Source organism: Scyliorhinus torazame, chromosome 11, assembly GCF_047496885.1.
Source record: "Scyliorhinus torazame isolate Kashiwa2021f chromosome 11, sScyTor2.1, whole genome shotgun sequence".
Classification (NCBI taxonomy): domain Eukaryota; kingdom Metazoa; phylum Chordata; class Chondrichthyes; order Carcharhiniformes; family Scyliorhinidae; genus Scyliorhinus; species Scyliorhinus torazame.
Window position 1 is genome coordinate 245,509,024 of NC_092717.1, and position 26,553 is coordinate 245,535,576.

The 26,553-nt window shown below is 49.8% G+C and overlaps 1 protein-coding gene across 2 annotated transcripts in view; it reads right to left on the reverse strand.

Annotated features, from left to right (window-relative positions):
- Positions 1 to 21,044, reverse strand: part of impact (impact RWD domain protein) — a 103,097-nt gene extending 82,053 nt beyond the window's left edge. Inside the window, exon 1 of one of the 2 annotated variants that reach the window (XM_072468512.1) lies at positions 20,951 to 21,044. In XM_072468512.1, the coding sequence (XP_072324613.1) occupies positions 20,951 to 20,977 (27 nt within the window). In that variant the 5' untranslated portion in view covers positions 20,978 to 21,044. Of the gene's footprint in view, positions 1 to 7,738; positions 7,904 to 20,950 lie in introns of those variants that run through there. The other variant, XM_072468511.1, reaches the window with a different exon arrangement.
- Positions 21,045 to 26,553: the final 5,509 nt, after the last annotated feature.

Here is a 26,553-nt window from a genome sequence, read left to right on the forward strand (position 1 = left end):
ACTGTCAGAGGGTCAGTACTGAGTGAGTGCTGCACTGTCAGAGGGTCAGTACTGAGGGAGTGCCGCACTGTCAGAGGGTCAGTACTGAGGGAGTGCTGCACTGTCCGAGGGTCAGTGCTGAGGGAGAGCCGCACTGTCAGAGGGTCAGTACTGAGGGAGTGCCGCACTGTCAGAGGGTCAGTACTGAGGGAGTGCCGCACTCACAGAGGGTCAGTACTGAGGGAGTGCTGCACTCACAGAGGGTCAGTACTGAGGGAGTGCTGCACTGTCAGAGGGTCAGTACTGAGGGAGTGCCGCACTCACAGAGGGTCAGTGCTGAGGGAGTGCCGCACTGTCAGAGAGTCAGTACTTTTTTAAAAATATAGATGTTTATTCAAATTTTCCAACAAAATTTAACAACCCCCCCCGCCCCATAACAAAAAGAAAGAAACACAACAGTCAAAAATTATACAGAACGTATACATTGGGTTTCCCCATATACAGTAACCCCCCAATATGACATTCAAAGGTACCCGTAAGGAAGCCCCCCCCACCCACCCAAATTCCCCCCCCGAAAGAGACCACCCCCTTCCCCCCCCCCCCATCCTTGGGATGCTGCTGCTGCTGACCTCCTCCTAACGCTCCACGAGATAGTCTAGGAACGGTTGCCACCGCCTGAAGAACCCCTGCACAGTCCCTCGTAAGGCAAACTTTATCCTCTACAGCTTAATGAACCCTGCCATGTCATTTATCCAGGCTTCCACACTGAAAATGAAAATTGCTTATTGTCACGAGTAGGCTTCAATGAAGTTACTGTGAAAAGCCCCTAGTCACCACATTCCGGCGCCTGTTCGGGGAGGCAGGTACGGGAATCGAACCATGCTGGTGGCCTGCCTTGGTCTGCTTTAAAAGCCGGCGATTTAGACTAGTGTGCTAAACTAGCCCAGGCTGTGATGCAGGGTCAGTAGAGGGAGTGCTGCACTGACAGAGGGTCAGTAGAGGGAGTGCTGCACTGACAGAGGGTCAGTACTGAGGGAGAGCCACACTGTCAGAGGGTCAGTACTGAGGGAGTGCCGCACTGTCAGAGGGTCAGTACTGAGGGAGTGCTGCACTGTCAGAGGGTCAGTACTGAGGGAGTGCCGCACTGTCAGAGCGTCAGGACTGAGGGTGTGCCGCACTGTCAGAGGGTCAGTACTGAGGGAGTGCCGCACTGTCAGATGGTCAGTACTGAGGGAGTGCCGCACTGTCAGAGAGTCAGTACCGAGGGAGTGCTGCACTGTCAGAGGGTCAGTACTGAGGGAGTACTGCACTGTCAGAGGGTCAGTACTGAGGGAGTGCTGCACTGTCAGATGGTCAGTACTGAGGGAGTGCTGCACTGTCAGATGGTCAGTACTGAGGGAGTGCTGCACTGTCAGATGGTCAGTACTGAGGGAGTGCCGCACTGTCAGAGGGTCAGTACTGAGGGAGTGCCGCACTGTCAGAGAGTCAGTACCGAGGGAGTGCTGCACTGTCAGAGGGTCAGTACTGAGGGAGTACTGCACTGTCAGAGGGTCAGTACTGAGGGAGTGCTGCACTGTCAGATGGTCAGTACTGAGGGAGTGCTGCACTGTCAGAGAGTCAGTACCGAGGGAGTGCTGCACTGTCAGAGGGTCAGTACTGAGGGAGTGCCGCACTGTCGGAGGGTCAGTACTGAGGGTGTGCCGCACTGTCAGAGGGTCAGTACTGAGGGAGTGCTGCACTGTCAGAGGGTCAGTACTGAGGGAGTGCTGCACTGTCAGAGGGTCAGTACTGAGGGAGTGCTGCACTGTCAGAGGGTCAGTACTGAGGGAGTGCTGCACTGTCAGAGGGTCAGTACTGAGGGAGTGCCGCACTGTCAGAGGGTCAGTACTGAGGGAGTGCCGCACTCACAGAGGTTCAGTGCTGAGGGAGTGCCGCACTGTCAGAGTCAGTACTGAGGGAGTGCCGCACTCACAGAGGGTCAGTGCTGAGGGAGTGCTGCACTGTCAGAGGGTCAGTACTGAGGGAGTGCTGCACTGTCAGAGGGTCAGTACTGAGGGAGTGCTGCACTGACAGAGGGTCAGTAGAGGGAGTGCTGCACTGACAGAGGGTCAGTACTGAGGGAGAGCCACACTGTCAGAGGGTCAGTACTGAGGGAGTGCCGCACTGTCAGAGGGTCAGTACTGAGGGAGTGCTGCACTGTCAGAGGGTCAGTACTGAGGGAGTGCCGCACTGTCAGAGCGTCAGGACTGAGGGTGTGCCGCACTGTCAGAGGGTCAGTACTGAGGGAGTGCCGCACTGTCAGATGGTCAGTACTGAGGGAGTGCCGCACTGTCAGAGAGTCAGTACCGAGGGAGTGCTGCACTGTCAGAGGGTCAGTACTGAGGGAGTACTGCACTGTCAGAGGGTCAGTACTGAGGGAGTGCTGCACTGTCAGATGGTCAGTACTGAGGGAGTGCTGCACTGTCAGATGGTCAGTACTGAGGGAGTGCTGCACTGTCAGATGGTCAGTACTGAGGGAGTGCCGCACTGTCAGAGGGTCAGTACTGAGGGAGTGCCGCACTGTCAGAGAGTCAGTACCGAGGGAGTGCTGCACTGTCAGAGGGTCAGTACTGAGGGAGTACTGCACTGTCAGAGGGTCAGTACTGAGGGAGTGCTGCACTGTCAGATGGTCAGTACTGAGGGAGTGCTGCACTGTCAGAGAGTCAGTACCGAGGGAGTGCTGCACTGTCAGAGGGTCAGTACTGAGGGAGTGCCGCACTGTCGGAGGGTCAGTACTGAGGGTGTGCCGCACTGTCAGAGGGTCAGTACTGAGGGAGTGCTGCACTGTCAGAGGGTCAGTACTGAGGGAGTGCTGCACTGTCAGAGGGTCAGTACTGAGGGAGTGCTGCACTGTCAGAGGGTCAGTACTGAGGGAGTGCTGCACTGTCAGAGGGTCAGTACTGAGGGAGTGCCGCACTGTCAGAGGGTCAGTACTGAGGGAGTGCCGCACTCACAGAGGGTCAGTGCTGAGGGAGTGCCGCACTGTCAGAGTCAGTACTGAGGGAGTGCCGCACTCACAGAGGGTCAGTGCTGAGGGAGTGCTGCACTGTCAGAGGGTCAGTACTGAGGGAGTGCTGCACTGTCAGAGGGTCAGTACTGAGGGAGTGCTGCACTGTCAGAGGGTCAGTACTGAGGGAGTGCCGCACTCACAGAGGGTCAGTACTGTGGGAGTGCTGCACTGTCAGAGGGTCAGTACTGAGGGAGTGCTGCACTGTCAGAGGGTCAGTACTGAGGGAGTGCTGCACTGTCAGAGGGTCAGTACAGAGGACACCTCAGAGGGCAGCGAGGCTATATGGGTAGAGATCAGGAATAAGAAGGGTGCAGTCACAATGTTGGGGGTATACTACAGGCCTCCCAACAGCCAGCGGGAGATAGAGGAGCAGATAGGTAGACAGATTTTGGAAAAGAGTAAATACAACAGGGTTGTGGTGATGGGAGACTTCTACTTCCCCAATATTGACTGGGACTCACTTAGTGCCAGGGGCTTAGACGGGGCGGAGTTTGTAAGGAGCATCCAGGAGGGCTTCTTAAAACAATATGTAGACAGTCCAACTAGGGAAGGGGCGGTACTGGACCTGGTATTGGGGAATGAGCCCGGCCAGGTGGTAGATGTTTCAGTAGGGGAGCATTTCGGTAACAGTGACCACAATTCAGTAAGTTTTAAAGTACTGGTGGACAAGGATAAGAGTGGTCCGAGGATGAATGTGCTAAATTGGGGGAAGGCTAATTATAACAATATTAGGTGGGAACTGAAGAACATAGATTGGGGGCGGATGTTTGAGGGCAAATCAACATCTGACATGTGGGAGGCTTTCAAGTGGCAGTTGAAAGGAATACAGGACCGGCATGTTCCTGTGAGGAAGAAAAATAAATACGGCAATTTTCGGGAACCTTGGATGACGAGTGATATTGTAGGCCTCGTCAAAAAGAAAAAGGAGGCATTTGTCAGGGCTAAAAGGCTGGGAACAGACGAAGCCTGCGTGGAATCTAAGGAAAGTAGGAAGGAACTTAAGCAAGGAGTCAGGAGGGCTAGAAGGGGTCACGAAAAGCCATTGGCAAATAGGGTGAAGGAAAATCCCAAGGCTTTTTACACGTACATAAAAAGCAAGAGGGTAGCCAGGGAAAGGGTTGGCCCACTGAAGGATAGGCAAGGGAATCTATGTGTGGAGCCAGAGGAAATGGGCGAGGTACTAAATGAATACTTTGCATCAGTATTCACCAAAGAGAAGGAATTGGTAGATGTTGAGTCTGGAGAAGGGGGTGTAGATAGCCTGGGTCACATTGTGATCCAAAAAGACGAGGTGTTGGGTGTCTTAAAAAATATTAAGGTAGATAAGTCCCCAGGGCCTGATGGGATCTACCCCAGAATACTGAAGGTGGCTGGAGAGGAAATTGCTGAGGCCTTGACAGAAATCTTTGGATCCTCGCTGTCTTCAGGGGATGTCCCGGAGGACTGGAGAATAGCCAATGTTGTTCCTCTGTTTAAGAAGGGTAGCAAGGATAATCCCGGGAACTACAGGCCGGTGAGCCTTACTTGAGTGGTAGGGAAATTACTGGAGAGAATTCTTCGAGACAGGATCTACTCCCATTTGGAAGCAAATGGACGTATTAGTGAGAGGCAGCACGGTTTTGTGAAGGGGAGGTCGTGTCTCACTAACTTGATAGAGTTTTTCGAGGAGGTCACTAAGATGATTGATGCAGGTAGGGCAGTAGATGTTGTCTTTATGGACTTCAGTAAGGCCTTTGACAAGGTCCCTCATGGTAGACTAGTACAAAAGGTGAAGTCACACGGGATCAGGGGTGAGCTGGCAAGGTGGATACAGAACTGGCTAGGCCATAGAAGGCAGAGAGTAGCAATGGAGGGATGCTTTTCTAATTGGAGGGCTGTGACCAGTGGTGTTCCACAGGGATCACTGGGACCTTTGCTCTTTGTAGTATATATAAATGATTTGGAGGAAAATGTAACTGGTCTGATTAGTAAGTTTGCAGACGACACAAAGGTTGGTGGAATTGCGGATAGCGATGAGGACTGTCGGAGGATACAGCAGGATTTAGATTGTCTGGAGACTTGGGCGGAGAGATGGCAGATGGAGTTTAATCCGGACAAATGTGAGGTAATGCATTTTGGAAGGTCTAATGCAGGTAGGGAATATACAGTGAATGGTAGAACCCTCAAGAGTATTGAAAGTCAAAGAGATCTAGGAGTACAGGTCCACAGGTCATTGAAAGGGGCAACACAGGTGGAGAAGGTAGTCAAGAAGGCATACGGCATGCTTGCCTTCATTGGCCGGGGCATTGAGTATAAGAATTGGCAAGTCACGTTGCAGCTGTATAGAACCTTAGTTAGGCCACACTTGGAGTATAGTGTTCAATTCTGGTCGCCACACTACCAGAAGGATGTGGAGGCTTTAGAGAGGGTGCAGAAGAGATTTACCAGAATGTTGCCTGGTATGGAGGGCATTAGCTATGAGGAGCGGTTGAATAAACTTGGTTTGTTCTCATTGGAACGAAGGAGGTTGAGGGGAGACCTGATAGAGGTATACAAAATTATGAGGGGCATAGACAGAGTGGATAGTCAGAGGCTTTTCCCCAGGGTAGAGGGGTCAATTACTAGGGGGCATAGGTTTAAGGTGAGAGGGGCAAGGTTTAGAGTAGATGTACGAGGCAAGTTTTTTACGCAGAGGGTAGTGGGTGCCTGGAACTCGCTACCGGAGGAGGTAGTGGAAGCAGGGACGATAGGGACATTTAAGGGGCATCTTGACAAATATATGAATAGGATGGGAATAGAAGGATACGGACCCAGGAAGTGTAGAAGATTGTAGTTTAGTCGGGCAGCATGGTCGGCACGGGCTTGGAGGGCCTGTTCCTGTGCTGTACATTTCTTTCTTCTTTGTTTTTTGTCCTTTGAGTGCCGCACTGTCAGAGGGTCAGTACTGAGGGAATGCCGCACTGTCAGAGGGTCAGTACTGAGGGAGTGCTGCACTGTCAGAGGGTCAGTACTGAGGGAGTGCTGCACTGTCAGAGGGTCAGTACTGAGGGAGTGCTGCACTGTCAGAGGGTCAGTACTGAGGGAGTGCTGCACTGTCAGAGGGTCAGTAGTGAGGGAGTGCTGCACTGTCAGAGGGGCAGTACTGAGGGAGTGCTGCACTGTCAGAGGGTCAGTACTGAGGGAGTGCAGCACTGTCAGATGGTCAGTACTGAGGGAGTGCTGCACTGTCAGAGGGTCAGTGCTGAGGAAGTGCCGCACTGTCGGAGGGTCAGTACTGAGGGAGCGCCGCACTGTCAGAGGGTCAGTACTGAGGGGGTGCCGCACTGTCAGAGGGTCAGTACTGAGGGAGTGCCGCACTGTCAGAGGGTCAGTACTGAGGGAGTGCTGCACTGTCAGAGGGTCAGTACTGAGGGAGTGCCGCACTGTCAGAGGGTCAGTACTGAGGGAGCGCAACACTGTCAGAGGGTCAGTACTGAGGGAGCGCAGCACTGTCAGAGGGTCAGTACTGAGGGAGTGCTGCACTGTCAGAGGGTCAGTACTGAGGGAGTCTCGCACTGTCAGAGGGTCAGTACTGAGGGAGTGCCGCACTGTCAGAGGGTCAGTACTGAGGGAGTGCTGCACTGTCAGAGGGTCAGTACTGAGGGAGTGCCGCACTGTCAGAGGGTCAGTACTGAGGGAGTGCCGCACTGTCAGAGGGTCAGTACTGAGGGAGTGCTGCACTGTCAGAGGGTCAGTACTGAGGGAGTCTCGCACTGTCAGAGGGTCAGTACTGAGGGAGTGCCGCACTGTCAGAGGGTCAGTACTGAGGGAGTGCTGCACTGTCAGAGGGTCAGTACTGAGGGAGTGCCGCACTGTCAGAGGGTCAGTACTGAGGGAGTGCTGCACTGTCAGAGGGTCAGTACTGAGGGAGTGCTGCACTGTCAGAGGGTCAGTACTGAGGGATTGCTGCACTGTCAGAGGGTCAGTACTGAGGGAGTGCTGCACTGTCAGAGGGTCAGTACTGAGGGAGTGCCGCACTGTCAGAGAGTCAGTACTGAGGGAGTGCCGCACTGTCAGAGGGTCAGTACTGAGGGAGTGCCGCACTGTCAGAGGGTCAGTACTGAGGGAGTGCCGCACTGTCAGAGGGTCAGTACTGAGGGAGTGCCGCACTGTCAGAGGGTCAGTACTGAGGGAGTGCCGCACTGTCAGAGGGTCAGTGCTGAGGGAGCGCTGCACAGTCGGAGGGTCAGTACTGAGGGAGTGCTGCACTGTCAGAGGGTCAGTGCTGAGGGAGTGCCGCACTGTCAGAGGGTCAGTACTGAGGGAGTGCTGCACTGTCAGAGGGTCAGTACTGAGGGAGTGCTGCACAGTCGGAGGGTCAGTACTGAGGGAGTGCTGCACTGTCAGAGGGTCAGTCCTGAGGGAGTGCCGCGCTGTCAGAGGGTCAGTACTGAGGCAGTGCTGCACTGTCAGAGGGTCAGTACTGAGGGGGTGCTGCACTGTCAGAGGGTCAGTACTGAGGGAGTGCCGCACTGTCAGAGGGTCAGTACTGAGGGGGTGCTAGCTTTCAGGTGAGGCCTTGTTCCCCGTCAAGTGAATCTGAAAGATGTCCATCCAGCATTGGTACAAATGAGCCGCCACAGAGAACGCCATCCTAGCGGCTTTCAGTGGTTGCGAGGAGCCAGAGGTTGTGAGCGGCGCTACAGAAATGCAGGTGTTGCCTGTCAGATCCTTTCCCCGCAGTTCACTCACTTGTTTCTGCAGGTTTTCCTCCTCGCTCTCTGCCATTCATTCATTGATGTGAGTGCGGCTGCTGCCTGTGACGGGGTTAGGGGGAGGGATTTTGCTTCAACTTTTGTTACAATTGTCCCAGCAGCTGGGCCTGTTCCGGATGGCACTGCGCATGTGCGGGCCAGGCCCCGCCCCTCCCGCTCAGCGGGTACAGCCTATTCACGGCGCGTCATAGGTCACGACCCCAGCTCCTGAATGCAGCCAATCCGCCAGGCTGACCCCAGCAAACCTCACTCCATTCTTCTTGCTGTCACTGAGAATGAATCACTGCATAGCCTCACTGCACTGCAGAAGGAGGCCATTCTGCCCATCGAGTCTCTACTGTCCCTCCGACAGATCCCCCACCCCATCCCCGTGGCCCAGTAACCTCTTTTTAGAATATATTTTATTGCAAACATGCATCAAGAGGGTCTGTTAATCTAGGACAAAGGTTCGGCACAACATCGTGGGCCGAAGGGCCTGTTCTGTGCTGTATCTTTCTATGTTCTATGTTGTAAGATAGGTTACAGCAAATACACACCCCAGGAAACATGCTTCCAAACAATAAACTATAAAGTTTGTACAACTTTTTCCACTTTTTCACCGCCCCCCCCCCCCCCCTGCCTTGGAGAACAGCTCATCAAACACAGTCACAAACATCCCTCACCTTTTCTCAAACTCCTGTGTTGAGCCCCTTAACTCATACATTATCTTTTCCAACCGCAGCAAGTCGTACAAGTCACCCAACCATGCCGCCACCCCCAGTGGCGATGTCGACCGCTTCTCCAGTAGGATTTGCTGCCGTGCAATCAGAGAGGCGAAAGCCATAACATCGGCCTTCCTCCTCTCCATGAACTCCGGCTTCTCTGAAACCCAAACTATCACCACCAAAGGATCCGGGTCCACCTGTTCCCCCACTATCCTGGCTAAGACCGCGAACAGTCCCACCCAGAATCTTCCCAATTTTTCACAACCCCAGAACATGCGCGCGTGATTCGCTGGCCCCGCCCACACCTCTCACATGCATCTGCCAGCCCCTGGCAGAATCCACACATTCTCACCTAAGTGATACCTTAAACTGTATCAGGTTCATCCTTGCACAGGAGGAGGTCACGTTTACCCATCGCAGTGCTTCACTCCATATTCCCCAATTGATCTCCCCTCCCAACTCCCCTTCCCATTTCTCCTTGAACTTCACAGGCAGCACGGCAGCACAGTGGTTAGCACAGTTGCTTCACAGCTCCAGGGTCCCAGGTTCAATTCCCGGCTTGGGTCACTGTCTGTGCGGAGTCTGCACGTTCTCTCAGTGTCTGCGTGGGTTTCCTCCGGGTGCTCGATTTCTTCTCAAAGTCCAAAGATATGCTGCTTAGATGGATTGGCCATGATAAATTGCCCTTAGTATCCAAAAAAAAGGTTAGATGGGGTTACTGGGTTACGGGGATAGGGTGGAGGTGTGGGCTTAAGTAGGGTGCTCTTTCCAAGAGCTGGTGCAGACACGATGGGCCGAATGGCCTCCTTCTGCACTGTAAATTCTATGATTCACCACCCGCTCGCCTCCCTACTCCCCCAGCCACTTGTATATATCCCCAATTCTTCCCACCCCTTACACATCCAGAAGCAGCAGTCGCTCCAGCAGGATGTATCCCGGCAACCTAGGGACCCCCCTCCAGACCTTCGCCCAAAAGTCCCTCACCTGCAGATACCCAAACTCACTCCCCCTCGACAGCTCTACCCTGTCCCTCAGCTCCCTCAGCACCTTCAAACTGGCGAACCCTTCCTCCAAATACAGATCCCTCATGTTGACCAACCCCAATTCCCTCCACCTCTTGTCTACACTATCCATCTCCCCCGGCCCAAACCCATGATTCATGCACAACGGTGTTAACATCGGCACCCCCTACACCCTAAAATGCTTCCTCAACTGATTCCAAATCTTCACCTTGGATTGCACCACCGAACTCCCTGAATACCCATTCGGCGCCATTGGCAACACTGCCGTCACCATTGCACTTAAGCTGGACCCCCTAAAGATTCCTCCTCCATCTCATCCCTTTTCATTCCCACCATCGCCGCACTTTTTCCATATTCGCCACCCAGTAATAATGAAGCAGGTTCAGCATCACCAATCCCCCCCTGCTAACTCTGCCTCTGTAGCAGGGTCTTCCCCACCCTCGGCACCTTCCCCGCCCACACAAAGTCCGAAATAATCATGTCCAATTTCCGAAAAAAGGTCTTTGGTATAAAGATCGGGAGAGCTTGAAAAATAAACAAGAACCTCGGCAGAATATTCATTTTCACCACTTGGACCCTCCCCGCCAGCGTTAAGTGCAGTGTATTCCACCTCTTAAGATCCTCCCTGGCGTCCTCCACCAGCTTTGTTTAGTTCCGTTTTGTGAGGGCCACGAAGAATCCAGCACAAGTTGAAGGATACAAAGCGATTATTTACAATAACATATATATACAACAGCAGCAGTAACTCCCTTGCTGCTCACTCCTCTCTAGCTGGTTCCACACTGGCCAGCTTTATTTATGCAGGGAATCTGCTAATGATTTCACCGACCCCCTCATTGGGGAAGCTCATACTCCCAAAGGATTGTGGGATTGCCATTAGCCCCCATCCAGTGGTAAGCAGGTAGGTTATAAAATCCCTCCCCCCCACCTCCCCCCCCACAAAGTCCAAGGAATCCACCGAAGACCCTGGCGAAGGAGGGCGTTGGACTTGTTTTGCCGCAGGCCGGACACCATTTGCACGCGGCGCTGGATCGGGCGGCGTGTAACGAGACGGAGAACGGCACTTCCGTGACGACAGCATAACAGTTGTCCATCCACGGCCCATGGGCCTGAGGACTCCCCCTCTGAGGCATCCTGTGTCTCCATCTCGGAGTCGGAGTCCGCTGCCTCCGTCATCTCGGCGTCTCGATCTCCACGCAGTTCTGTAATGACCTGCGCAGGCTTTCAGTGCGGCACCAGAGGAAGATTATGAGGAATACTCTGTGTCTGGTCTCTGTGGCTGTAGAAATTAGCTCCGGGGGCGCGGAATCTTTGGAAGATAAGGTCTTCCGGACCGAACGTGGTCTACATGCTTGCGCTGGAGATGACCCTGGGCTTGCACCTGGTAAGAGATAGGGCCCGTTCGGCGAAAGATAATGCCAGGGACCCACTGGGCACCACCAGCAAAATTTCAAATGAACACTGGGTCACCGGGCGCAAACTGCCGAATCGACCGATGCCGAGAAAAACAATGACCCTGCCGTTCTTGAGTGTGGGGTACTTTTGCGCCAATGTCCAAGAAAACCATGCTAAGGCGGGTGCGAAGTCTCCGGCCCATTAGGAGTTTAGCGGGAGCTACCCCAGTCACCGCATGTGGAGTGGTCCTGTATGAAAACAAAAAACGAACCAGTCTCGTGTCCATAGACCTGGAAGACTGCTTCTTTAGGCCCCGTTTGAATGTCTGCACTGTGTGCTCCGCCAACCCATTGGAAGCCGGGTGGTATGGAGCGGTGCGGATATGGCGTATGCCGTTCATCTTCATGAACCTCGCAAACTCCTCACTTGTGAACGGACTGCCGTTGTCCGTGACCAGCACCTCGGGGAGGCCATTCGTACTGAAAGACAAACACATCTTCTCGATTGTTGCGCAGGACGTTGTGCCTACTGTTATGGGAGAGGTGTTTTCAGAACCCAAAAATGTATCATGGAGTTCACCCAACTCCAACCTTTAATGGATTGTTGCTTTTGATGCACAAGGCTTGGAAGAACTCCATACGATGTTTTAAATGTTCTTTCCATGTCTGGAAGTTGGAAATAAAAGCAGATTGTCCCACTTTCTCAATGCAATCCTTCAAACGTGGGATAGGGTAAGAGTCCGTTCTTGTAACTGCATTCACCTTTCTATAGTCCACACACAACCGTTGGGTACCCTCTGGTTTAGGTACCATCACTATGGGTGAGCTCCATTGGCTGCAACCCACTTCAATGATGCCATTTTTCAGCATACTCTCAATCTCTCTGTTAACCTGTGCCAATTTTAAAGGATTAAGTCTATATGGATGTTGTTTGATAGGAACATCATTTCCCACATCTACATCATGTTTAGTCATTTTAGTACTTCCCAATTTACCTCTACAAACTTGCCCATGTGATATCAATAACTCTTTCAGGTCAGTTCATTTTTCCTCGAGAAGGTAACTTAACAATTCATCCCAATTTTTAAGAACACCCTATTTTTCCAATTTAATTTGAGGTATGTCAAATTCACAGTCATCTGGATTTAGTTCGTCACTTTGAGTTAGAATCATTAAAACCTCCTTTTTCTCTCCTTCCCTTTCAAAGTACCTTTTAAGCATATTCACATGACACACTCGGTGAGTCTTCCTTCTATCTGGTGTTTTTACCACATAATTCACCTCACTTAATTTCCTTTCAATCTGATACGGTCCACAAAACCTAACTTTTAATGGCTTACCTACCACTCGTAACAACACTAAAATTTTATCCCCACTGGCAAAACTTTGGATTTCTTGTCTGCTACCCATTACATCACATTTTGTGCAACTTTCAAATGTTGTCTAGCCAATTCACCTGCTCTATTTAATCGTTCCCTAAAATTTGACACGTAATCCAATAGTGTAATTTCCGATTTCTCACCCACCAATTCTTCCTTAATCAATTTAAGTGGTCCTCTTACCTCATGACCAAAAATTAGTTCAAAAGGACTTAATTTGATTGACTTATTAGGTGCATCGCTAATTGCAAACAATAAGAATGGAATTCCTTTATCCCAATCCTCTGGATAATCTTGACAGTACGCCCTCAATATTGTCTTTAATATCTGATGCCACCTTTTTAACGCTCCCTGCGATTCTGCATGGTACGCAGTTGATTCAGATGGCAGATCGATCTTGCGGGTCAGCGGAGGAAAGGAGGTCCTCCTTCAGAGAGGCCGGCCCGCCGATCGGTGGGCATCGATCGCGGGCCAGACCGCTTTTGAGCCCTCCCCCGGTGCAGGAAGCCCCCTCGCCCCCCCACAGGCCGCCCCCCCCCCCCCAGCGTTCGCGCGCTGTTCCCGCTGGCAGCGACCAGGTGTGGATGGCGCCGGCGGGAACCTGTCGTTTTGGGCAGGCCGCTTGGCCCATCCGGGCCGAAGAATCGCCACTCGCCCATTACCAACGGCAAGCGCTGATTCTCCCAGCGGCCAACCGTGATTCGCGCCGCACCGGTTTGGGGGGGGTGGGTTGGGAGAATCGTGTGCGGGCGTCGGGATGGCCTGGCGGGACTTGCGCGGTACCCGGGCGATTCTTCCACCCGGCATGGGGTGGGGGGGGGAGAATTCCGCCCATTGATTCCCACTTTTGGTTTTACGAAGCGGTCCTACACAATCAATTAGGACCCTCGTAAAAGGTTCCTCAAATACTGGAATGGGTATTAAGGGTGCTGGTTTTATCACTGCTTGAGGTTTCCCTATCACTTGACATGTGTGACATGATTGACAAAATTTAACTACATCTTTATGTAGTCCTGGCCAATAAAAATGTTTCTGGATTTTAGCTTGAGTTTTCCTTATTCCCAAATGACCTCCCACTGGTACCTCATGTGCAACTCGCAACACCTCCTTTCTATACCCTACCGGCAATACTACTTGATGAACTTCTGCCCACTTTTCATCCGCCTGCATATGTACAGGTCTCCATTTTCTCATCAAGACATCACTTTTACGGTGATAACACTCTGGTATACTCTCAGATTCCTCTTCCGTGTATGCTTTCTGATACATCCGTTTTATTTCTACATCTTTCTATTGTAACTCCGCCAATTTTCCTGAACTAAAAATATCCGCCTCATCCTCCACCTGTTCTTGGTCTTTTTCAACCATCTGATCAAAAATCGTTTCTGATAATTGCACTTCAACTTCATCTTCACTCTTTGATTTCTCCTCTTGTCTTAACCTGTGACTTTGCGACTTTGTTACTGCACAGTCCGGAAAAATCCCAAGATACTCGCCGTTCAACACTTCAGTTGTCTGATTTTCCACTGGCTTATCAACCACAGTAGGAATCACTCCCACCTGCGATCCAGCTGCATCATTACCCAAGATAAACTGTATTCCTGGACAAGATAGTTTATCTATTACTCCTATTACCACTTCACCACTCTTCACTGGACTTTCCAACCTTACCTTATATATTGGAACGCTACTCCTCACACCCTGAATTCCACATATCACCACCTTTTCTGGCAACATTCTTCCCAAACTACATAATTCCTCATCTCTTCCCATTAAAGATTGACTAGCCATGTATCTCTTAAAATTGGATTGGATTTGTTTATTGTCACGTATACCGAGGTACAGTGAAAAGTATTTTTCTGCGAGCAGCTCAACAGATCATGAAGTACATGAGAAGAAAAGGGAATAAAAAGAAATACATAATAGGGCAACACAACATATACATACGCACTGGCATCGGATGAAGCATACAGGGTGTAGTGTTAATGAGGTCAGTCCATAAGAGGGTCATTTAGGAGTCTGGTGACAGTGGGGTAGAAGCTGTTTTTGAGTCTGTTCGTGCGTGTTCTCAGACTTTTGTATCTCCTGCCCGATGGAAGAAGTTGGAAGAGTGAGTAAGCCGGGTGGGAGGGATCTTTGATTATGCTGCCTGCTTTCCCCAGGTAGCGGGAGGTGTAGTTGGAGTAAATGAATGGGAGGCAGGTTCGTGTGATGGACTGGGAGGTGTTCACGACTCTCTGAAGTTTCTTGCGGTCCTGGGCCAAGCAGTTGCCATACCAGGCTGTGATGCAGCCTGATAGGATGCTTTCTATGGTGCATCTGTAAAAGTTGGTAAGGGTTAATGTGGACATGCCGAATTTCCTTAGTTTCCTGAGGAAGTATAGGCGTTGTTGTGCTTTCCTGGTGGTAGCATCAACGTGGGTGGACCAGGACAGATTTTTGGAAATTGTGACTTCTTTACCTGCTCCTCCTGATACACATGAGTAAACTTTACCCACACAAGTAAATTCTTTTAAGACATCTGGCACCTTCTTAACAATCACTTCTTGAACAGGCTGTACAATCGTTTGCACCTCCTTCGCTTCCCTTGGGCTTTCCTTTGCCACTCTAACAAACCCCACTGTCTTATCCTGATTTACCACATCAGCCTTCCCAGTGCTTTTCTTCAACCACCAGCACTGTGACTTTACATGGCCTAGTTTATTACAGTGAAAACATTTGAAACTTTTAATTTCTTTTCCACCCTCCTGGATTTCTTTTTTAATCTGAGGTATACTCTCTTTATTGTCTCCCATCAGATCACCTTTACCTTTACCACTTGAGTATTTCTCATGTCCCCAGTTTCTATCCCTCACAGGCTGAAACTGATGTCGGAAACTAATCTTTGATTTATGAACTAATTCATAATCATCTGCCATTTCTGCTGCTAATCTCGCAGTTTTAACCCTCTGCGCTTCCACATGAGTTCTCACTACATCAGGAATTTAATTTTTAAAAAAAAAATTTATTCAAATTTTCACAAAATATCAACAACAAAATACAGAAAGGAAAGAACCCCCCCCCCCCCCACCCCCCATATACATAAATGATAAATTAACAGCCTTCATCAACACAAAAGCAAATATACACGCCCACTCAAGAAAAACGAACCCCCCCCCCCGAACTCCCCACCCCCGAGCCCCCCCCCCCGGGTTGCTGCTGCTGCTGACCATCTTCTAAGGAATTGAATTTTTAAACTCCTCCAAAAGTATAATTTCTCGGAGAGCTTCATACGTTTGGTCTATTTTCAAAGCCCTTATCCGCCTATCAAAAGTACTCTGTTTGAGCCTTTCAAACTCCATGTATGTTTGACCAAATTCTTTCCTTAAATTTCTAAACCTTTGTCTGCAAGCTTCAGGCACTAGCTCATATGCACTTGAGATGGATTTCTTCACCTCCTCATACGTCCCAGATACCTCCTTCGGTAGTGATGCAAACACCTCCCAGCTTTGTTTGAATCAGTAACACCCACATGTCCTGTGGCCATTTCATTTGTTTAGCTACCTTCTCAAATGAAATGAAAAAGGCTTCCACTTCCTTCTCGTCAAACCTTGGCAATGCTTGGATATATTTAAATAAATTCCCACCAAGCCTTCGACTATGACGCTCTTTCTCACTATCCTCATCGCTATCATCCAACTGTACGTGTCCGTTTACGTCTGCCAATTTTAACTGATTGTCATGTTTCATGGCCATTTTCTGAAGTTCAAACTCCCTCTCTTTATCTTTTTCCCTGATCTGTGTCTCCCTTTCTTTTTCTTTTTGTTCTGCTAGGGCTATTCTTTCTTTTCTCCTTTCTTCTCTCTCCTTTTCTTTTTCCTCTCTCTCTCTTTCATATTCAAGCCGCTTTAACTCTTTCTCATGTTCCATTTCTTGAATTTGCAACTGAATTTTTGCCATTTCCAATGAGTCAAACGGTATCTCAGGCAAATTTAAATGCTTAACCGCTGCCATAATTACCTCATCGTTTCGCATTTTGTCAGGTAATGTTAACTGCAATGCTTTAGCCAAATCTAACAGTCTGCTTTTAGTCTCTGTCCGTAAGGTACTGCGTGTGGCCGTCTCCACCCCCAAAAACCTCTGAGCCTCTGAAAGAGCCATTGTCCATAACACACTTAAACTAAAATACCACACCGGAAAAGCAACAATCCTTCACTGTCTTTAAGTTCACAAAAGCCAATCCAATAGATAGACTTTTATCCCCCTCGAGCCCCCAATTGTTATGGGAGAGGTGTTTTCAGAACCCCAAAATGTATCATGGAGTTCACCCAACACCCACCTTTAATGGATTGTTGCTTTTGACGCACACGGCTTGTTCCCCAGGTGTAGTATTACAATTATGGACACGTGGTTTATAAAACAAAACAATGTTTATTCCATGAACTCAAATTAATCTTTTGAATAAACATTGGATCTCTTAACACCCCTTACTTCAAAGATAACCCCGAAAATAATACAACACTATCCAATCCTGCAAACTGTTCCTTTACAAATCCAAAAGAATTACCAAATCCTTCAAACAGACGCAAATTAGATTTATATTCAATACTGAGTCCTTTTTACAATTCCGATTTCACCAAAGGATTAAGAGATAGTCCTTCATGGCAGAGATCACCAGCAATGCAGCTCACAGCCACACCCAAGCTTTCTTCAAACTGGCTTTCTCCTTTCAAGCAGCTCACAGCAAAACAGCCAGACATTTTTTAGCTGGTCTCTCTCAAAACTGAAACTAAAACTTCAAAATGGCCGAGCTAAAGCCCAGCTCCACCACACTCTGACATCACTATTTTCTTAAAGGTACATTGCTTAAACATCCATTTCTTAAAGGTACTCTCACATCTTATGCACCTCTAACCATTTAGACTGGGCATCGATTAATGGAAGGAACGTGGGTGCTTGAAAAGGGCCGGCGAAATCTGCATGCAAGCGTGCCCAAGGCCGCGCTGGACATTCCCAGTGACGTAGGGGCGCAGCCGGCGGAAACCTCTGATGCTCCTGGCAATTGGAGCAGTTTTGGGCCACCTTCTCAATGTCGGCGTCGAGGCCTGGCCACCAGACAGAACTCCGGGCCAACATTTTCATTTTGGTCACACCCATTGTGCAAGTCCCTTAGTATCAGCTCCTGTCCTTTTTCCGGGGCAATCACACGCGTCCCCCACAAGAGGATACCATCTTCCACGCTAAATTCTGACAGCTTGGAGGAAAAAGCCCACAACTCACCTGGGAGCTGTCTATGTTGCCCACCATACAGGACTATGTGCCGAACCTTTGACAGGACTGACTCCGTCTGGGTCCACTCACGGATATGTGATGCTGTGACAGGCAAGGAGCCCATAAAATTTAGGGTTGCAACCACCTCCCCGGTCGTGGGGGTCGACATGGGGCCTGTCGATAAAGGCAATCGGCTCAGTGCGTCGGCATTTGCTATCTGGGTTCCTTGTTTGTGCTCCAGAGAATACTTGTATGCAGCGAGCAACAAAGCCCAGCACTGGATCTGTGTGGAAGCAATGGGCGGTATTGGCTTATCCTCTTGGAAAAGTCCCAGCAGAGGCTTATGATCAGTCACAGTAGTGAAGTGGCGGCCATATACGTACTGGTGGAAGCGTTTCACCGCAAAGATCACTGCCAGGCCCTCCTTCTCGATCTGCGCGTACTTTTTCTCCGCTGCAGTTAATGTGCGGGAGGCGAAAGCTATCGGCCACTCGGCCCCGTTCTCCATCTTGTGGGACAGCACGGCCCCAATACCATACGGGGATGCATCACACGTGATGAGCAAAGGCTTTCCAGGATCATAGTGGGTTAGTAACCCAGACGACAACAATTGTTGTTTTACCCGCCGGAAAGCGGTTTCTTGCGGCTGACCCAAAGCCCAGGTGTGATTTTTCTTTAGCAGAAGGTGCAAAGGGGCCAGCGTAGTTGCCAGATTGGGGAGGAACTTCCCGTAATAGTTTACGAGGCTGAGAAAAGATCGAAGATGAGAAGTGTCAGTCGGGGCGGGGGCCTGTTGAATTGCGCGCACCTTCTCTGCGAAGGGGTGCAAACCTTCGCGGTCCACCCAATAACCCAGGTAAACTACTTCCTTCGCCTGAAAGACGCACTTTGTGCGACGTAAACAGACTCCAGCCTCTGAAAAGCGTCTAAGGACAGCCTCCAAATTTTCCAAATGTTCCTGCTCCAATGTCCCTGTCATCAAAACGTTGTCCAAATAGACAGCAACACGCGGTAAACCTCTCAAGATGCCCTCTCAGGATACCCCAAAAGGCAACCGTGTATATTCATACAGGCCCCGGTGTGTATTAATAGTTACATATGGCCGGGCGGCAGGGTCCAGCTCCAACTGTAGGTAGGCGTGACTCATATCTAATTTTGTGAACGAGGTCTGCCTGCAAGCTTCGCGTAGAGATCCTCTATGCGAGGCATTGGATATCGGTCAAGCCGGGAAGCTGTATTCACTGTAAGCTTATGGTCGCTGCACAAGCGAACTGTGGCCTCTGGCTTCATTACAGGTACAATTGGTGCTGCTCAGTCAGCGAAACGGATGAGCCTGATAATACCCAAGGTCTCCAAATGAGTGAGCTCCTCTTCTACCTTCTCGAGCAAGGGGTGAGGCACCGGGCGTGCCCGGAAATAGCGCAACGTGGCTCCTGGTTCAATTTGGATACGGGCTACGGTCCCTTTTATTTTCCACAAACCGGGCTGGAATACATTTGGGTACCGTCCTAGCACCTCAGTCAACCCTCCAGAACCTGTTTAGAGGATGTGCTGCCATTGCAACCGCAAATGGCGCAACCAGTCCCGACCCAACAGGCTGGGCCCGTGGCCGCGCACCACGATAAGTGGGAAACGCCCCTCCTGGTGTCCATAAACAACAGGGGTCATTGTAGTTCCTGCAATGTCCAGTGGTTCCCCCGTGTAGGTGGCCAACCTGGCCTGTGTGTCGGTTAATGTAAGGGTCTGTATACCCTGCTTGATGAGGTCGAATGTCCTCTGGGCGATCACGGAGACCGCTGCACCAGTATCCAACTCCATCTCAAGCGGGTGACCATTGACCCGTACTGTCATCTTAATGGGGGCCACACGGGGAGCTGCCACACAATGCAGCTGCAGGCAGTCGTCCTCCGTCTCCACGTCCTCAGGAGTAGTCACCACAGGTTCATCCACATGGAAGGTACGGCCCCTGGGCTGGTCCCAGTTTCGGTCGGAACGACGGCTCATCTGGAGCCCCCAGGACCGGCGTCCGTGACAGGATGGGCGCCCACAAGTCCGACATGGACATGGCTCCTCATCCATTGGTTCTGGAGAAGGCACCCTTCGGGGAGGAACGTCCGACGGCCCCTGGCGTCGATCCGGACGTCGCCTCGCCAAGGTACCGCAGGGGTGTGGGAGATGCTTTTGGACGGAAGGGGTTGCACCCCAAGGCGTGCACCTCCATTCCCTGTACCTCCTGTACTCCTCGCTCTGCGCTCTCTTGGGACAATACCATTTGAATGGCCTGTTGAAAAGTCAATGTTGGCTCAGCTAACAACTTTCTCTGGGTGGCCGCATTGTTAATACCGCAAACCAAACGGTCGTGTAACATTTCTGACAAGGTCTCACCATAGTCACAGTACTCCGCAATCCTGCGTAGCCTGGATAGAAACTCTGCAAGGGATTCTCCTGGGGTCCTCTCAGCGGTATTAAACCGGTAATGCTGGAATATCGTGGACGGGGTTGGGTTAAAATGTTGCCCCACTAAGTTCTCAAGTTCATCAAATGCCTTGGTGCCGGCGCAGCTGGGTTCGTAAGGCTCCTAATCACCCTAAACATATGCGGGCCGCAGGCAGTGAGCAAAATGACCACCTGGCGCTCGTTTGCGGTGATAGAACAAAGAACAAAGAAATGTACAGCACAGGAACAGGCCCTTCGGCCCTCCAAGCCCGTGCCGACCATGCTGCCTGACTAAACTACAATCTTCTACACTTCCTGGGTCCGTATCCCTCTATTCCCATCCTATTCATGTATTTGTCAAGATGCCCCTTAAATGTCACTATCATCCCTGCTTCCACCACCTCCTCCGGTAGCGAGTTCCAGGCACCCACTACCCTCTGTGTAAAAAACTTGCCTCGTACATCTACTCTGAACCTTGCCGCTCTCACCTCAAACCTATGCCCCCTAGTAATTGACCCCTCTATCCCGGGGAAAAGCCTCTGACTATCCACTCTGTCTATGCCCCTCATAATTTTGTAGACCTCTATGAGGTCGCCCCTCAACCTCCTTCGTTCCAGTGAGAACAAACCGAGTTTATTCAACTGCTCCTCATAGCTAATGCCCTCCATACCAGGCAACATTCTGGTAAATCTCTTCTGCACCCTCTATAAAGCCTCCACATCCTTTTAGTAGTGTGGCGACCAGAATTGAACACTATACTCCAAGTGTGGCCTAACTAAGGTTCTATACAGCTGCAATATGACTTGCCAATTCTTATACTCAATGCCCCGGCCAATGAAGGCAAGCATGCCATATGCCTTCTTGACTACCTTCTCCACCTGTGTTGCCCCTTTCAGTGACCTGTGGACCTGTATTCCTAGATCTCTTTGACTTTCAATACTCTTGAGGGTTCTACCATTCAATGTATATTCCCTACCTGCATTAGACCTTCCAAAATGCATTACCTCACATTTGTCCGGATTAAACTCCATCTGCCATCTCTCTGCCCAAGTCTCCAAACAATCTAAATCCTGCTGTATTCTCTGACAGTCCTCATCGCTATCCGCAATTCCACCAACCTTTGTGTCGTCTGCAAACTTACTAATCCGACCAGTTACATTTTCCTCCAAATCATTTACTACAAAGAGCAAAGGTCCCAGCACTGATCCCTGTGGAACACCACTGGTCACAGCCCTCCAATTAGAAAAGCATCCTTCCATTGCTACTCTCTGCCTTCTATGACCTAGCCAGTTCTGTATCCACCTTGCCAGCTCACCCCTGATCCCGTGTCACTTCACCTTTTGTACTAGTCTACCATGAGGGACCTTGTCAAAGGCCTTACTGAAGTCCATATAGACAACATCCACTGCCCTACCTGCATCAATCATCTTTGTGACCTCCTCGAAAAACTCTATCAAGTTAGTGAGACACGACCTCCCCTTCACAAAACCATGCTGCCTCTCACTAATACGTCCATTTGCTTCCAAATGGGAGTAAATCCTGTCTCGAAGAATTCTCTCCAGTAATTTTCCTACCACTGAAGTAAGGCTCACCGGCCTTTAATTCCCTGGATTATCCTTGCCACCCTTCTTAAACAGAGGAACAACATTGGCTATTCTCCAGTCCTCCGGGACATCACCTGAAGACAGTGAGGATCCAAAGATTTCTGTAAAGGCCGCAGCAATTTCCTCTCCAGCCTCCTTCAGTATTCTGGGGTAGATCCCATCAGGCCCTGGGGACTTATCTACCTTAATATTTTTAAGACACCCAACACCTCGTCTTTTTGGATCTCAATGTGACCCAGGCTATCTACACACCCTTCTCCAGACTCAACATCTACCAATTTCTTCTCTTTGGTGAATACTGATGCAAAGTATTCATTTAGTACCTCGCCCATTTCCTCTGGCTCCACACATAGATTCCCTTGCCTATCCTTCAGTGGGCCAACCCTTTCCCTGGCTACCCACTTGCTTTTTATGTACGTGTAAAAAGCCTTGGGATTTTCCTTCACCCTATTTGCCAATGGCTTTTCGTGACCCCTTCTAGCCCTCCTGACTCCTTGCTTAAGTTCCTTCCTACTTTCCTTATATTCCACGCAGGCTTCGTCTGTTCCCAGCCTTTTAGCCTTGACAAATGCCTCCTTTTTCTTTTTGACGAGGCCTACAATATCTCTCGTTATCCAAGGTTCCCAAAAATTGCCGTATTTATCCTTCTTCCTCACAGGAACATGCCGGTCCTGAATTCCTTTCAACTGACACTTGAAAGCCTCCCACATGTCAGATGTTGATTTGCCCTCAAACATCCGCCCCCAATCTATGTTCTTCAGTTCCTGCCTAATATTGTTATAATTAGCCTTCCCCCAATTTATCACATTCATCCTAGGACCACTCTTATCCTTGTCCACCAGCACTTTAAAACTTACTGAATTGTGGTCACTGTTCCCGAAATGCTCCCCTACTGAAACATCTACCACCTGGCCGGGCTCATTCCCCAATACCAGGTCCAGTACCGCCCCTTCCCTAGTTGGACTGTCCACATATTGTTTTAAGAAGCCCTCCTGGATTCTCCTTACAAACTCCGCCCCGTCTCAGCCCCTGGCACTAAGTGAGTCCCAGTCAATATTGGGGAAGTTGAAGTCTCCCATCACCACAACCCTGTTGTTTTTACTCTTTTCCAAAATGTGTCTACCTATTTGCTCCTCTATCTCCCGCTGGCTGTTGGGAGGCCTGTAGTAAACCCCCAACATTGTGACTGCACCCTTCTTATTCCTGATCTCTACCCATATAGCCTCACTGCCCTCTGAGGTGTCCTCCCGCAGTACAGCTGTGACATTCTCCCTAACCAGTAGCGCAACTCCGCCACCCCTTTTACATCCCCCTCTATCCCGCCTGAAACATCTAAATCCTAGAATGTTTAGCTGCCAATCCTGTCCTTCCCTCAACCAGGTCTCTGTAATGGCAACAACATCATAGTTCCAAGTACTAATCCAAGCTCTAAGTTCATCTGCCTTACCCGTAATACTTCTTGCATTAAAACATATGCACTTCAGGCCACCAGACCCGCTGTGTTCAGCAACTTCTCCCTGTCTGCTCTGCCTCAGAGCCCCACTGTCCCTATTCCCTAGTTCTCCCTCAATGCTCTCACCTTCTGACCTATTGCCCCCGTGCCCACCCCCCTGCCATACTAGTTTAAACCCTCCCGTGTGACACTAGCAAACCTCGCAGCCAGGATATTTATGCCTCTCCAGTTTAGATGCAACCCGTCCTTCTTATATAGGTCACACCTTCCCCGGAAGAGCTCCCAGTGGTCCAGATAACAGAAACCCTCCCTCCTACACCAGCTGTTTAGCCACGTGTTTAGCTGCTCTATCTTCCTATTTCTAGCCTCACTGGCACGTGGCACAGGGAGTAATCCCGAGATTACAACCCTAGAGGTCCTGTCTTTTAACTTTCTGCCTAGCTCCCTGAACTCCTGCTGCAGTACCTCATGCCCCTTCCTGCCTATGTCGTTAGTACCAATATGTACAACAACCTCTGTCTGTTTGTCCTCCCCCTTCAGGATGCCCTCTACCCGTTCGGAGACATCCTGGACCCTGGCACCAGGGAGGCAACATACCATCCTGGAGTCTCTTTCACGTCCACAGAAGCGCCTATGTGTGCCCCTGACTATAGAGTCCCCTATTACTATTGCTCTTCTGCGCTTTGACCCTCCCTTCTGAACATCAGAGCCAGCCGTGGTGCCACTTATCTGGCAGCTGCTGTTTTCCTCTGATAGGCTATTCCCCCGACAGTATCCATAGGGGTATACCTGTTCGAGAGGGGGACAACCACAGGGGATTCCTGCACTGACTGCCTGCCCTTTCTGGTGGTCACCCATTTCTCTGCCTGCACCTTGGGTGTGACCACATTTATATAATTGCGATCTATGACGCTTTCCACCACCTGCATGCTCCTAAGTGCATCCAATTGCTGCTCCAACCGAACCATGCGGTCTGTGAGGAGCTCCAGTTGGGTGCACTTTCTGCAGATGAAGCCATCCGGGACACTGTAAGCCTCCCGGACCTGCCACATCTCACAGTCAGAGCACTGCACCCCTCTAACTGACATTGCGTCAATTAATTAAAATTAAAAGTTTTTAAAAAAAAATTTATATATTAAAAACATTTTTTTTTAAAGTTACTGTTAACTATCTGTTTCCTAGCACTAGATTTCGAATATAAATGCGAAAGCTAAATATAGTACTCTCCGATCTCTGGCTTAGATACCCCTCTAAATTATAATTAAGTAATTATGTTTAATTAGTTACCAATGCTTAATTTTTTTAATTTAGTGTAGATTCCCAACCAGCCACTCAGGCCACAGCTTTTCTGTGATGTCACTTCAGTTTCCCCCCCGACACACACAATTTGAAAAAGGTATAAAAGTAAAAATGAGTAAAAATCACTTACTTACCTTCTTACCTTCTGAGTGTCTTAGATGTTATCAGCTTCTCTCCCTGACAGAGACTGCTCCTCCTCCTCTGAACGGCTCCCGAAACTAGTGATGTTGTTTGCCCAGAAATAATAACGCATCCGTTGTGGGTACTGGTTCCAACTTTCCAGCGCAGCATCAAAGACATCCAAACGTCCTTACAGAGGCATGGTGTAACAGAAAACAACTTCCAACCTGTATTCAACAAAAATCCAGGGAGGTGGCTTCAGCAGCGTAGACAACTATCCACTTTAACCCTCGTCGCCAGTTTTGTGAGGGCCACAAAGAATCCAGCACGAGTTGAAGGATAGAAAGAAATAATATTTATTTACAATAACATATATATACAACAGCAGCAGCAACTCCCTTGCTGCTCACCCCTTTCTAGCTGGTTCCAAACTGGCCAGCTTTATTTATGCAGGGAATCTGCTAATGATTTCTCCGCCCTCCTCATTGGGGAAGCTCGTACTCCCAAAGGATTGTGGGATTACCATTAGTCCCCAGCCAGTGGTAAGCAGGCAGGTTATAACATTCCACTTATGGAGCCCCATCCATTCCCTCGCTACCTGAATCCGTAAATACCTGAACCTATCCCTCGGCACCTTAAATACCCCCCCCCCTAAATTAGCCCGCTGTCCCAGTTCATTCATTGGGAAAACCTTGCTTTTTCCTACATTCAATTTATACCCCGAGAACCCTCCAAACCTCCCCAGCAGGCCCATAATCCTTCCCATACTCTCCAGTGGATCCGAAACATACAGCAAGAGGTCATCGGCATAGATCAAAACCCAGTGCTCCCTCTGTCCCCTCATAGTCCCCTGCCACTCCGCCGACCCTCTAAGAGCCATCGTCAATGGCTCTATGTGCCAGCGCATACAACAACGGCGACTGCGGGCACCCCTGTCTCGTATGTCATGTGAGAGCACCTTTAAGAAATGGGGGTGTATATAAATATCTGTAGTGAGAGTACCTTTTAAAAAAGGGTGTTTATTACTGCAGTGATGTCAGAGATTGGGTGGAGCGGGGCTGTCTGTCAGCTTTTTACTTTCGTTTTAGGCTATTTGCTGCAATGTTTGTTTTAGTTTCGTTTTCAGAGCTGGATAGCTGCAGTCACAGCCAGAAGGGGTATTAGTCTCTCTCTCTGTAATCTAAAAACTGTAAATCGATCCTTTGGTGATTTAAAACTAATAACTGCTCTCAATAGTGACTTTAACCTGATGTGCTTCTGTTAAAATTTCTTTTTTAAGTCTTATGGATGTTAAAAGGACAGCTTAAGGATTGCTTAGTGTTGTATTCTTTGGGGGGTGTATTTGAATTGATGGTTGCTAAGATGTTCACTGTCTGTTTTAAAAAGGTTAACTGGAGTTCATAGAATAAACATTGTTTTGCTTTAAAAAATACTTTTCCATTTCTGCTGTCCCACACCTGTAGAGTGGGCCGTGTGCTCCCCATACCACAATCTATTAAAAGTTGTGGGTCAGGTGAACTCCATGATACACTTTGGGGTTCTCTAAACCCTGGCCCATAACACTTACCCCTGTGTAAATCAAAGCTACACGAGCTCAAATTATTCATCCTCACACTCGCCCTTGGTGCCACATATAGCAACCGCACCCATGCGTAGCCCAGTAACCTCACCTAACCTTAAGGGACATTTTATCATGGCCAATCCACCTAACCTGCACATCGTTGGACTGTGGGAGGAAACCGGAGCACCCGGAGGAAACCCACACACATACACGGGGAGAACGTGCAAGCTCCACGCAGTCACCCAAGGCCGGAATTGAACCCGGCTCCCTGGTGCTGTGATGCAGCAGTGCTAACCACTGTGCCGCCATGTCGACCACGGACAATCTCTCCGCTTGCGAATGGACTGATTTATTTTTACCTGCTCTTTGAATTAGATCAAAGCTTCCTGCTAAATAAAAACAAGGCTGCTGGAAATGCTCAGCAGGCATGTGGAGGGAAACAGTTGTCCGTTCTTTCGGACTCTGAAAAAACTCTGAAGAGTCATGTTGGAGCTAAGCGGTAACTCCTGGTTCTCTCTCCCACGGATTCTGGCAGATCAGCTAGATTTTTGCAGCATTTCCTGGTTTTAT